The 14,144-nt window shown below is 39.8% G+C and overlaps 1 protein-coding gene across 2 annotated transcripts in view; it reads left to right on the top strand.

The window, feature by feature from the left end:
- ppp2r3a (protein phosphatase 2, regulatory subunit B'', alpha) overlaps nucleotides 1–11,542 on the top strand; it is a 29,130-nt gene extending 17,588 nt beyond the window's left edge. The window contains exons 1-12 of one of the 2 annotated variants that reach the window (XM_005736614.2): nucleotides 3,246–4,055; nucleotides 5,065–5,349; nucleotides 5,634–5,737; nucleotides 5,834–5,936; nucleotides 6,045–6,119; nucleotides 8,205–8,448; nucleotides 8,674–8,722; nucleotides 8,819–8,908; nucleotides 9,020–9,195; nucleotides 9,339–9,457; nucleotides 9,721–9,827; nucleotides 9,931–11,542. In XM_005736614.2, coding sequence (XP_005736671.1) covers nucleotides 3,924–4,055; nucleotides 5,065–5,349; nucleotides 5,634–5,737; nucleotides 5,834–5,936; nucleotides 6,045–6,119; nucleotides 8,205–8,448; nucleotides 8,674–8,722; nucleotides 8,819–8,908; nucleotides 9,020–9,195; nucleotides 9,339–9,457; nucleotides 9,721–9,827; nucleotides 9,931–10,024 — 1,578 coding nt within the window. In that variant the 5' untranslated portion in view covers nucleotides 3,246–3,923 and the 3' untranslated portion in view covers nucleotides 10,025–11,542. Of the gene's footprint in view, nucleotides 1–3,245; nucleotides 4,056–5,064; nucleotides 5,350–5,633; nucleotides 5,738–5,833; nucleotides 5,937–6,044; nucleotides 6,120–8,204; nucleotides 8,449–8,673; nucleotides 8,723–8,818; nucleotides 8,909–9,019; nucleotides 9,196–9,338; nucleotides 9,458–9,720; nucleotides 9,828–9,930 lie in introns of those variants that run through there. The other variant, XM_005736613.1, reaches the window with a different exon arrangement.
- The last annotated feature ends 2,602 nt before the right edge of the window (nucleotides 11,543–14,144 follow it).

Genomic DNA, 14,144 nt, shown 5'->3' with positions numbered 1-14,144 from the left:
AATAAAGTTGTTAGTGGCAGTCATGATGCATCAAGTACAGTATGTGCAGATATCTTGTGTACTGTCCTAGACTTCTAGGTATTTGAGCTGGACAGATTTAAAATGGGTCACCCTGTACATCCTGAGGGATCCCCTCTGTGTTCGGCTTCAGATTGGTGTTGCTTGGCATCGAAAGGGTTTTAGCTCAGCCTTTCAGGGAGCATTCGAGGACACACTGCTGACAGTTTATGCTCTATTTATTCTCACTGTTAATTAGCTATTACCATCTGAGGAAATTTGTCTGTACTGTCCATGTATCTATTCAATCGCCATTCAGGAGCAGTAATGTGGTTTGATATTTCACATTTGGATATTGCTACTAACCGTTGGTGTCCATACATTAAAGAGCATAGAAACAGACAGCAGTAAATCTATTACTTCCAAAAATTCAACTGCTACTTCTGCATTATTGATTGCAGAAGACTAGATGCAGAGGTGATTACTTTAATAAAATTTGATAACTGAAATCTTGGTTCCTTGTTTTTACTACTTCTCAAATGTAAGGATTTACTGTTTTGTTTTTTTAATATTAATAATTCATCTATTCTGAGAATCTGTAAGTCGAGTAAAAATGCCGAACGGTTCCTTTTTCATCCTCTCAGTTCTTAAGAGGAGCTGCTGTTTGTTCTTTCTTTCATGTGACAGTAAGCTGATGATTTTGTTTGAGAAACTTAGCGGGATAACCACATCACCTTGTATTATGGAAGATTGTCAGTAGTTGCTTTGGATTTGTGATTTTGTTTTACTGACAAAGGGCTGGATGAATGATTTAAACTCAGAGCAGTCGTGCTGTTAAGAGGGAATGTCGGAGGTGGAAAAAGGATAAACTGCATGTATCATTTCAAATTCTAAAAGACTGCTGGCATCGCTACCAGAACACTGTTAAAGAGGCAAAAAGGGAATATTTTGCAAATATTATTTCTTCCAACTGTCATAACCCACGTGTGTTATTTAGGACCATTGACACTGTTCTTAATACTCTTTTGAATGCCTGTTTGGAAGTTTCTCCTGAGATTTGCAATGATTTTCTGAACTTTTTTTATTGAAAAGGTTGTCACCACCAGGGCTCTTATCACAGCTCCTGACTCTGACCCCTCTGTCTCTGTCCCTTGCGCTGCTGTTTTCACTCAGTTTGAGCTTGTGACGCTCTCCACTTTAGAGGATGTGGTTCACCATATTAAGCCCACAGGTTCCCCATGGGATCCTGTCCCTCCACAATTCTTTAAAGAAATTTTTTCTAGTATACAACAGTATGTCCTTGACATTATTAACAGCAGTCTGTCTTCTGGTATGGTTCCTGCAAATTTAAAACATGCAGTAGTACAGCCACTGCTTAAGAAACCTGGCCTTGATCACAGTTTTAGCGAACTATAGGCCTATTTCCAAGCTGCCTTTAGTCTCCAAGGTTTTAGAGAAAATTGTTTTTAGTTAACTGAAAGATTTTCTAGATGAAAATGGAATCTTTGAGGTTTTTCAATCAGGTTTTAAAACCCTTCACAGCACAGAATCTGCATTATTAAGGGTTTTTAATGACATCCTTCTGGCATGTGATTCTGGTAACCATGTTGTTCTTGTCTTGCTTGACCTAACTGCTGCCTTTGACACTGTAGACCACAATATTCTAATTTCTCGATTACATGATGTAGTGGGTATTTGTGGCACTGCACTTAATTGGTTTAGGTCTTATTTGTCAGATAGAACTTTCTCTGTCAGCCTTCTCGGTTACGAATCGTCTCCTGCTCCTCTGTCATGCGGCGTCCCACAGGGCTCAATTTTAGGGCCACTGCTCTTTTCACTGTATCTATTGCCTCTGGGTTCTATCCTTAGAAGGCATGGGATCTCATTTCATTGTTATGCCGATGACTGCCAAATTTATTTGCCACTAAAACACAAGGATGGCATCTCCATAAAACCTCTCTTGACATGTCTAGATGACATTATAGCTTGGTTGGCTCTAAACTTTTTAAATTTTAATGAAAAGTAAACAGAAGTGTTGGTGTTTGGACCCAGTGGTACCTCTGAGTCCTCCTCTGTTGTTTTAGGATCCCTGGAATTCTATTTTAAATCTGTTGTTACTGACCTTGGTTTTAAGTTGGACAGTGATTTTTAAATTGGACAACCAAATCAGAGCAGTGGTGAAGTCCAGTTTTTATCATTTAAGGCGACTGGCAAGAGTAAAATCTTTTCTTTCGAGGCAGCACCTTGAAACAGTGATCCATGCTTTTATTTCTTCCCGCCTGGACTACTGTAACTCACTTTATGTGGGGGTCAGTCAGTCATTGCTCTCACGTCTGCAGCTGGTTCAAAATGTGGCTGCACGACTCCTAACAGGAACTCGAAAAAGAGAGCATATAACCCCCGTGCTAGCCTCTCTGCACTGGCTGCCTGTGTCTTTTAGAGTTAATTTTTAAATTCTTATGTTTGTTTTTAAATGCCTTCACAGTCTTGCCCCGCCTTACCTCTCTGAGCTTCTTCATCCCCACACACCCTGTCGGTCTCTCAGGTCAGCTGACCAGCTGCTCCTGGAGGTACCGAGATCCAGGAGGAAGCTCAGAGGGGACAGGGCCTTCTCTATTGTGGCTCCAAAATTATGGAATAATTTGCCCATGCATGTTAGAGAGGCCCCTTCACTGTCCACTTTTAAATCACGTCTTAAAACCCACTTTTATTCCTTGGCTTTTAACCTCAGTGAGACTTAGTTTCTCTTTTAATTGAAGTAGTTATTTAATTAATGATTTCACTCTTCTTTTATTTGGTTTTTATTTATATCTCATGTAATTTTATTTTACAGTTCCAATGTACAGCACTTTGTGTCAGCTGTGGTTGTTTTAAAGTGCTTTATAAATAAAGTTGATGATGATGATGATAAACTCTTTTTATTTAAAAAAAAAAAACACACCGACTGGCTCTGAAGCAGGGTGACACTTGTGGATTTTCATTATGTTCAAAAGGGAATGCTGCTTTGAGTCTTTGAGCTAGCCCAGTGGAAATTCTGTCAACAGATATAACGACAGGTATCTCGCCCGCTGATTCAACACTGCCTCCCAAATTACCGCTATGAAAATATTTCAGCTTGCTTGTCCAACCCACTCACCCTGAAGCACCAACTTAAGCTTCCTGTCTGCAGTAAAATTATTTCAATCACAGTCACTTTGAGTTGTAACTTCCCACTGGCTAACTTTAGTCGGCAGGAGGAGGCAGGAACAGAGGAGGGCTCATATCCTGCAAAGCACTACGCCAAGATATGCGACATGGTTGCACTTCCCCGCCTCCCACCACCCTAATGCTCAGGACAGCCGGTTTGTTATATGTGTGTGCTTTGCCAGGCATGGCTCATGTTTCTCAGTGCAGTTTGTCAGAGCCCAGCTTGGAACAGCAGGCACCAGTGAGGCTACATCAAATACATACATTCAGAGCTGACAGGGGGACACCACAATGTTTCTTCCCCAGAAAGAAGCTACGATTTGGGATTGCATTGGGCCATAAAACAGCCCGGTACCATGTTTTTGCCTCCCGTCCTGCACTGTAGCACAGGACTTCTAAGGATCATCTTTTTACATAGAAACACTGCTGGATTACTGCCCCACAGGACAAAGTGTTGGGAGCATGAGTATAAATGTGAAGTTTGAAGGAGACCGATTTTGAGTGCAAATAATTCCTAAGGGACACTTTGCATGAAATGCCACACGTGCTGGATATTCTTTGTTTTCCTGAAGTGGTTTTCCAGTTTTGGCTCCTGGATATCTGAGCTGTTGGGTAAACCTATCATAGTCAATCCCTTTTCTTATCACTTGCTGGGCAAGCTGGTGAATCTGTAGTCGCCCTGTCGTTAGCCACATCAGTGTCCGTGTCTGGTGGGGTGTTGTGAGCCTCATGCCTCCACCATGATGATCAAGGAGGCATCGTTACGGAGGGACCCTGACCTCAGGGGGGAGCTGGCCTTTCTGGCCAAGGGGTGTGACTTTGTCCTCCCCTCACGGTTCAAGAAAAGAATCAAGTCTTTCCAGCAACAACAGGTCAGTCAGTTCAACAAGCAAGACAGGCAGGGTGCAAGTGTGCATGCAATAATAATTATAAGCGCATAAAGATGTGCAGATGCAAATGTATATCTGTGTACACACACATACATTAGATGCATCTGGTTCTCTAACACACACAGAGTGACATGCCAGGGAAGACAAACTATTCTGAGGCAGATACCAGCTGGGTATTAATAGGCCAGGAGGTGCAGGAATAGAGTGACAGAATGAACGGTGTGAAGGAGAAGACTGCTACAGCTGTCCTGCTCAATACACAGAGTATGAAGGCCCAAGAGAAGAGACCAGGAAGTCCCTATGGGAACACAATGACTTTTGATTTAAGATGCAGTGTTGATTAAGCTCCAGTTTTGGTCTTCATATTTTAATAAGTAGCTCTGGAAAATTGGTTGCGTATCACATTTAGGATGTAGTCTAATATTGGGGTCTTGGGGTAAATTTGACCATGTAAGTTATTTGGTAATACATTTTTTTCGGAGATTTTTCTGAGGACTGACTGTATGGATGTGTCTTCTGCCACCTGGAACTTTTCTTGCCAAAGGTTAAAATAAAAGTGCACTTGTGACCGCTTTTTACTCATCTGTGACTAACATAATGGCAGGAAAAAATAGTCTCTTGTGTGTTGTTTATGAGTCACTTTGAGTTTCCAGTTCAACCTTTTACGTAGGTTCTCTATCATACTACAGTGAAGTTGTATCTTATCTACAGCTCTGGGGAAAGTTATCTATGACAGTGATTAAATTCTTCATTCTTATTTGTGCTTTTCATTAAAATGCGTACAAAGTTAAGGAAGCAAGGTACGTTTTACATCTAGACTAAGGCAGGTAGTTTGAATCAGTAAGCCACCAAGACTGCAGTGTTTCAGTCATTGGAGCATTGTCTCAAAAAAAGCTGAAATATGATGTTTAAAGTTAGGACCACAAACAGCTAATTAACACCCATCCATGCTTGTCCTTTCCCACACATGATCCCCCTTCTCTCTTTTCAGATCCAGTCGAAACCAGAAAAGAAACCCGGAACGCCTCCTCCCGCTCCAGTTGCAACCACAGCCACACCAGCCCCCACGCCACGCTCACCCAGCCCTCCTCCAGCTCCGGTGATAGTCACCCCTCCTCCTCCTGCCATTAACATTCCCAGGTTCTACTACCCTCGTGGGCTTCCTGCCCTGGGCCCGGCTGCCAACCACGATGCAGAAATTGCTGCCATTGAGACAGTCTTCACCGAGTTTGAGGAGGAGAAGGCTGATATTTATGAAATGGGCAAGGTCGCGAAGGTAAAATCACACCTTTCCCCCAACCTGTTTTTCAGAATAGAACAAACTTTATTAAGACAAAGGCAAGCATCTACATTTAATTCCAGTAAGGCAGTTGAAATGCCAACGTCCATATTGAGACTTGAGACTTCTTTACATTTCCCAGAAGGCTTTTGTTTTTCCTGAGAAATCACTGTATGTAGTGGCCTTGTTAAAACAGTGCTCTTTCTAAGCAATGCAACTCTAGGAAACAAACATGTTGTTCAGAGTAAGGTCATACAGGCAGTTGTTGTGTTTCCATTCAGGCATGCGGGTGTCCACTTTACTGGAAAGCACCCATGTTCTACGCAGCAGGTGGTGAGAGGACAGGCTTTGTGTCTGTTCACTCGTTCATTGCAACTTGGAGGAAGTAAGACACGCGCATGTTCTTTAAAGCCTTACAAATAGAATAAAACAGATGCAACTGGGCTTTGATATCATACGTCTCTCCTCTCCTTTCTTGCAGGTTGTTGCACAGTTGCCATGACGATGCCTCAAAGTTTGTTTACTTGCTGGCTAAACCTGGCTGTAACTACTTGGAGCAGGAAGACTTTATTCCTCTACTGCAGGTAAATATCGTACCAATATAAATGAAATAAGCAACTCTGTTATTTCTGTGCTACACTATATTTTTATGACAACTCTATATACTAATTTTTTCCTGTTTGCCTTATTAGGACATTGTAGATACACATCCTGGGCTCACGTTTCTGAAGGATGCACCTGAATTCCATTCACGCTACATAACAACGGTAAATGGCAAAAACCAATGAGATCAGCTGTGTTTTTTAAAAAATATATTTATTTGTAAGATTGTGTTTTAGCGAATCTCACAAGCTCTGTTAACTGAAAAGGAATAGCAGTTCTAGACTAAGCACCACAGTAATGAGGGAGCTCTTTATGGCCACATGTATCAATGACCTTGTTTGTTCAATAAATGTCCAAAGCTCATGACCAAAGGCAAGTAATGGAAACTAGATTAACTGGCTTCAAGATGAGAAAACTTCAAAAGTACAAGCACATTACCAGTGAATAACAGAAACATTTAAAACGTGACTGTAACAGTGAACAGCAATTAACTCTCTCAAGATCTTTTCTGTTTAATGACACTTTAATATTCTGTCCTAGGGGTGCCATTATAGTTCACCTGATTGAGTTATAATGACCCTTATACTGAAGGCTAAAGTCCTTCCTGCAGCAGCCTGAATTCACGTCTGTGCCAGACTCTGCTGTGAATACTATTCTTCCCACCTTACTATCTAGCCTCCTCTTTCATGCCAAATAAAAGCTAAAACATGCCCCAAATAAAATAATATTTTTCCATAACTACCATTTGGTCTAAAAATGATCCAATTATCCAAAAGAAATCACTTGATGAGGTTATAGAATACAAAAAAACCCCAACAAATCATATATTCTTCCTTCACCTGCTCCTTTTCCTTATTCTTATGCCTCTGAGCAGCCCATATAGGGGTTGCCACAGTGGACATTTGCCTCCAACTCACACTAGCCTTAGCATCTTCCTCCATTATGTCAACCCTCTGCATGACCTTGATCTTTTCTGTGGTTTTTGTCTCATCTTCAACATCCTTTGACTAATATATCCACTCACCCTCCTCTGTACATGTCCCGACCATATCAGCCTTGTCTGTCTAACTTTGTCTCTTAACCACTCAATCTGATTAGCATTATAGTCTTATCCATTCTGGTGACTCTCAGCCAAAATCTTAGGTATTTGAGCCCTGGTATTTGAACTCATCTGTCTTCACTATCTCTGCTCCTTGCAGGTTCACTGTTCCACCTGCCTCCCTCTTCTGTCTTGCTTCTACTGGCTTTCATTTCTCTTATCTCTAGAACATACCTCCACCTCTCCACACTCTCTTCCACCTGCTTCCTACTCTCACTATAGAGCAGTATCCATAATCTCCTCTTAAGTTGTCAGTAAAACAGCTTCTGTGTGCCTCAGCTGTGGAATATTAACAGTAGAGCATGTGAGTCTTTGAATGTAGACGGGGACAGCTGTGCAAGCTGAGGGTTTGCTTTTTTAAAGTACTGAGATTTCACTGCACCGGTGCGTCAGCCTACGGTGACTTCACGGAAACACTGATGCATTCCCTACCATCCCTTTCCATAGAGACACCATCTGCATTCCCATTTTATGACACTTCCTATTCAGTTTAGACCAACTGACGTGCTACTGTATGAGACGCTAGTAACCCATGGAGGTCCATGTACCAGAAAATGGATGATAATCCAGTGTTGTGGGTCTTCCTCTTGGCTAGATGAGGAATATTTTTTATATATCTGGATGATGGGGCTTGTACAGACCTCGTGAAAATGTCATCAGTTTTATTTTTAGTTTGACAGTTTCAGTTTTAGACCTTGCCTTGATTTTAACTTTTTAGAATCACCAATACAAAAACCACCAGATGTCAAATACATAAATTAAATTGGACAAATTAAGTTTCTATGATTAATTGAAGACAGCAAAGGCGATTGTAATTACTAAATAGGTTTATTAATAATTCTGTTAAAAGCCTTATCAAGAATTAATAATTCTCTACTCCACTGTTAAGGATATATTAATCATTTTTTGGTTAAAAGTTAATGTAAAAATTTCAGAAATTATGAAAGATGTCTCTCATAATTTAATAAACTCACCTCCTTTAGAAATATAGTGAGGTCTTGTTATTTGGAAGATATTGAATTATAGGATTAATCATGAAAAGTTTTCACATTAATCATGAGGCTTTACTTTCGTTTTAGTAGCGCATTTTATGAAAACTATTATATAATAGAATTGTCTTTGTCGCTATTCTACTATAATGTCATCACAGGTGATCCAGCGGATATACTATGTAGTGAACCGGTCATGGAAAGGTCGTATCACAATGATGGAGCTACGCCGGAGTAATTTCCTTCAAACTCTGGCCCTGCTGGAAGAAGAGGACGACATCAACCAGATCACTGACTACTTCTCCTACGAACACTTTTACGTCATCTACTGCAAGTTTTGGGAGCTGGACACTGATCATGATCTGTACATTGACCCCAAAGATCTGGGGAGATACAACAACCACGGTAAGAAAACAAATCTCAGTTAAGGATTTACTTCCCCCAGCTGAAAGAGCTCCATAGCAGTTCAATTGGGGTTTTTCTAATCCTTTATATGAGCACTGAGCCAAAAATCTAATTGTCTGAATCAGTACTTAAGTGTTTGATTTTAATGTGCTTTCACTGATTTACAAATAGTGTCATCTTGTTTCTGTGTATTTACTTCGTCTTTTTATTCTCCCATTTTAACAGCATCCTCAAACAGAATCATTGAGAGATTATTTTCAGGGGCTGTTACTCGGTGAGTAAAACCCACACGTGAACAAGCATACGTAGCCAATTACTTTACTGTAATAACTGTAGAGCATCTAAATGGTTCTGCCTCTTTTCTTTCCAGGGGTAACGCTGTGCAGAGAGAAGGCAGGATGAGCTACGCTGAGTTTGTCTGGTTTCTGATATCTGAGGAAGACAAAAAAAATCCCACCAGGTATTTCAAAAGTTGTTCCGATATGTGTGTGATTGTTTAGATTAGTACACTGCAGGTATGCAACAAGTAATCTGAGTCTGTGCGTAACACATTTGTTACCCGTCTTTCCAGTATAGAGTACTGGTTCCGCTGCATGGACGTGGATGGTGATGGTGTCCTTTCCATGTTTGAGTTGGAGTATTTTTATGAAGAACAGTGTGAGAGGATGGAAAGAATGGGCATCGAGCCTCTACCCTTTCAGGATTTGCTCTGCCAGATGCTCGACCTGGTCAAACCTGAGAACCCAGGTTAGTGCTCAAACTTTCTTGTCCTTAGTCTTTTTTTTTTCTTCGTATTTCACAATTACGTTTTAATCAGTAGACGGCCAAACACAACCCATTGTGCTTTTGAGACATTACACCTGCATTTGTGTTTGTTTTATTTCCTTTAGGTAAGATAACTCTGAGTGACTTGAAACACTGCCGGATGGCTCACATATTCTTTGACACTTTCTTCAACCTGGAGAAGTACCTGGACCATGAACAGAGAGACCCATTTGCTGTGCAAAAGGTGCAAATCTTAAAAAAATGTATTTATAATATTTAACTATAACTGTGGATCTTCTTGATATTGTGATGATCCACTCGAAGACATGCATGTTAGGTTATTAGTGATTCGAAATTGTGACTCCCCACAGTGTATAATCTGGCTGGATTTTTTTCTAGTGCCATATAGCTTCTTCGCTTCTTCTTATTTTTTTTTTTTTTTTTAGTTTTATGTATTTTATCTAAAGCTATAAAACACCAATATGTATTGTGTTTGTGGCGCTCCAGGACATTGATAGTGAAGGTCCAGAACCATCTGACTGGGATAAATATGCCTCAGAGGAGTATGAGATACTAGTGGCAGAGGAGACTGCAAATGAACAGCTGCACGAGGGGTAAGGCGTAGACACGTTCACACTCATTCACGTTATTAACTAAAAGTTTATCATTTTTATTAAGAATAAAGGTGTATATCGGTTCTCTCTGTTGTGTTCCCAGGTCATTTGATGATGACTATGAATCTGAGGAGCTTCAAGTTCCTGGAGAAATTGGGAAAATGGAAAAACTGGTCATATCAGACCTGTCTGCATAAAACCTGGAATTCTTGGGCTTCTCTTTCTGGTAAACAGAAAGCAGCAAGGTGATGGAGAGCCACTCTGGATATATGCATCCATACATGGATGGAAAGACAGAGAAAGGAATTCTGGCTCCTGTCTCATGATTTCTCTGTGGAGTTATTGTATTGTATGTGTGTGTGAGTATGGCCATAAACCAGTATTGTTCTGGTGTCTGGTGCAATAATGCATCTGTATTCACACAAAAAAGAATGTCCCTGCCTCCAGCTTTTTGCTCCACAGAAGCCAAAGACAGAAGTTTGATAAGCTCAAGAAGGACTCAAAGAAAAACACTTAACTGTAAAATAATGTAATTATTGTGAATTCTCTACTGACAATCCTGCCAAAGGACAATCTTTTTAAGAATTTTGCTAAGCTCAAGTTAGACTGACAGGAAGCCTGCCATGCACACAAGTAGGCATCTAGTGGGAGAAACTGGCAGGTAGAAAAAATAATGACAATGAATAGACACTGCCATTGAAGAGCAACAGTCCACTGCTTAAAAATATGACACACACTGCCTTGAGAAACCTGCTGTGTGAGCATCTTGTCACCATGTTTCTCGTAAAGGAAGCTGTTAGTCCCTTTAATTAGAGGTCATAGAACAGCTTGAGCGGTTATATCAGCACCTCCACTTAGTGGCCAGTATGTGGTACTGCATGCCATCCGTGGCCTGCACAGTGCTTGATGGCTGGCTGTCATTTCTGTGAAGGAGTTTAGTTCACCGCACAGCCTGAGCTGTTCTTTATTGTTGCAGCACTATCAGCGCTCCACCTCTGGACGCTCTCCGGAGTCATGGACAGTTATTTTCAAGCTCTACAATTTCAATGTATTAATTCTCAATCAGATAATGGTGAAAGATATGGGATATGCACATCAAGTGATGCACAATGCCAGTCATATCAAACTCTCCGGTAGAGTTGCCCAAACATTTCCACCTGTAACATTTGTAATGAAACAATAGATGTGCCTACGATTTGTAAGTTGTTCCTGCCAGTCTCATGCAACATCTCACTGTATGTTTTCCCACATCCTTTTCTTTTCTTTTCTTTGTTAAACCTTTATTTTTTTATGGAATTTTCAATTTGACAAGCAGAAGTGTAGAACAAAAACATTGGGCTTGAGTAAGCTCAGCGCACATCCAAGACAGACGCACCGATACAGTACATTACACAGAAAGCTGAGCTTTATTGTTTTAAGTTAAAAAGAGAGAACTGGGAAAAGTCATTCTGTCTTTTCATCATCAGAGTTATCTTCTCCGTTTATTCTCTCACATCCTTTTTTGAATTTGTGCACTGCCTTCTAATTCATGTGAACTGTTACTGTCGTTTAGTCTCTGCAAAATTATCCCCTTTTTACATACCTGTTTACATCTCATCACTATTGATCATTTGTTTATCAGCGTTTCTGAAGTCCACTCTACCTGTAACACACAAAAACACACCACTAAAGATGCCTTTTAATAAATAGGTTGCCTAAAGCAAATTTTAAACTCACATATGTAGTGGTATCATGCCGGCAAACCATTACGTAGATACGTTTGAGATTTCAAACAGCACTTCACTACAGTGTTTGTGGCTTTTAGAAAAAATGATTCTCTGAACACGTGTCCCTGTTATTCAAACAACAGAAGACATGCTGAAGAGTTTCCAGTAGAACTCTCTGTAGTGTACATTGTCCTGACACTACAGTTTGTGCTTTATAGAGACTAAGATGCATAGATGTGTCACTGCTCAATTGCTGTATAGATTCTGTACTGATATGAAGCCTTTTTTTTTTCTTTTTCAGGCACATTTTTCTTAAAATCTCTTAAAACCAGTTGTTATAGTACAACCCAATCAATGTTTATGGTTAGATGCCACTATGTGAGTTTGGTCTGTGAACCCTTTAACTCCTTTATTTACTGTAATAGCTAGGAGTGTGTTTGCACTGATAGAAGAGTGTGCTTTAGGAGCCTGTGTTGTGTAGCTCTGTTTCAAGCCGTTTTGTTGCCATGGGGATTGTGCTCCAGGATCGGTGGATGTGTGTGCCCTTGTATAACTCTGTAATTAGTAGTAGTCCTCAGTGGCTTTAAATTCACCGATATATATATACATCCTTTTCTGGCATTTGCTGTACAGACTCACCATAGTATAGTTGCAGTTGAAGGGTAAAAAAGACAGCTTGCGGATGCTGCAAGGTTTTAAGGACCTTGATCACCCCACTTCTGCTTTATATTTGTTGTAAATCTCTCTAGCTTTGTAATAAGCGATATTATAATATTATTAACAGTAATAATGAGCCATTATGGACATAACAACTGTAATATGATGGTTTGTATTACTGTGCCACTGTGTGGCTTTGGGATGGGGGGTAAATTATGTTAGCTGTGTGTATGCTTGTGTTAGACGTGCAGTGGATTTTATCGGCAGAAGTGGGTGAAATCCTCTTTTCTACCCAACCTGACAATCACAAAATTTGTAGATACAAGACATCATCTAATATAGAAACTGTTGAGACAGATTTTTCACTGCTGTGATCACATTCATTCACTCTTAAAGAGATTTCTTCGCCTATACGGTATACAAGAAAGAACTAATTATGGTGATGAGACATCAAGTCTGGACGACGACTTTTTGGTTCTATGCAAAGTATCCTGGTGCTCACGCTCCAAGCATCAGGCAAGGAGCAAAGCCATGCAGGAGTTTTACTTTACTTTTAAAGGTAGAGAAAAGAGTTTATTTTTGATCTGTGCACAGAAAACTTGAGTAGGCTGAGATGTGATGCAAAGTCTGGTGGTTATTGTATTGGCATGGTTTTCCCTCTTTACATCCATCAATTCTTTCTTTTAGTCTTTCAATCTTTCTTTCTTTTTTCTGTCCTGTCTCCTGTTATTTGTTGCTTTCATTTTAAGTTTAAAAGTTTAAATAAAGATGTTTAAAAAAATATTTCCTCTTTGCTCTTTATGGTCTTATTCCATGACACACGTGTCACATTCAGACATCGTTATTCCCTCCTGTGTACACACGCTTTGTGCTCTTGACGTGTTTGCATGCACTGGTGCTCAATAGCCCGTCTTGGATACTGGCTATTTTCATTCTTAAAGCTTAAGATTTTTCATGTTGTTGTTTAATTTCATCTGTTGTAGTTATTTTTAACAAATAACATTTGACCCTATATGGCTGCCCCAGCTTAGAGGCATGATTATACAGGTGACAAGTAAGCCAATGAGCTACAAAACCTTTTTTTAATCTGTAATAGCAAAGACAATCTCCATTGAGCTTACAGTGTCATTGTTTCTGCTCTCAGCGAGTGTTGCATTGGCTCAAATGTGTCTAAAATACTGTAAGCAATACCTAATTTTATACAATAGAACAATGGTAAGAAATGCATTCCATGAATCAAAATTAGAATACTTTATTAATTCCTTAGGAAATTATGTGACTTACAGTTACTCCAAGACAGTAACAGATTAAACTATTTAAATAATACAATATGTTACAGAGTTTACAAATTTAAGAAATGGCATTAATATATACAAATCGCTCAACTAAAAATATAAAGAATATTACGGGGTGGAATATATATGATTGACATTTGACTCTAACCTGTGAACTTTCTCATTTGCTATTTTACAGTAGCACGTGTGTAGGTATTGCATTGTTTACAGTGTATTAGATGAATATGGGTGTGCAAATGAGTATGAAAAGAATATGGGTCTCTCTCTATGTTGGCGCTATGGTGGCCCCCAGCAACACTGAACTGGATAAGTGGTTACAAAGATGGATGGAAAATGACATATATAAATGACATAGGCTTTGAACCCCTTGAATGCCATTTTGACAGTTATATTTTCATCAATTAAAAATTTAATAAACTATAGTTTCTACAGTGATGCCAATCGCAGTGTTTGAGTTACAATGGTAACCAGCTCCTTAGCATGTTTGATGGCACTGTTGAAAAATGAGGTCAGCAAGGTTATTTTGTCATCCTTTGTGCTATATAGGTCTGTACCATGGCTCTCAAGTTGTCATGATATTGGACAAATCAGCAAAGTGACTGAAGATGAAGATGCATTTGAGAATGCAAGTATTTCATGCATCCCACTGAACATTGAAG

This window comes from Pundamilia nyererei, unplaced genomic scaffold (assembly GCF_000239375.1).
Source record: "Pundamilia nyererei isolate P.nyererei 1_Seehausen unplaced genomic scaffold, PunNye1.0 scaffold00070, whole genome shotgun sequence".
In the NCBI taxonomy this organism is placed as follows: domain Eukaryota; kingdom Metazoa; phylum Chordata; class Actinopteri; order Cichliformes; family Cichlidae; genus Pundamilia; species Pundamilia nyererei.
Note: the sequence above shows the minus strand (reverse complement) of the source record. Positions and strands in the feature narration are given on the sequence as shown.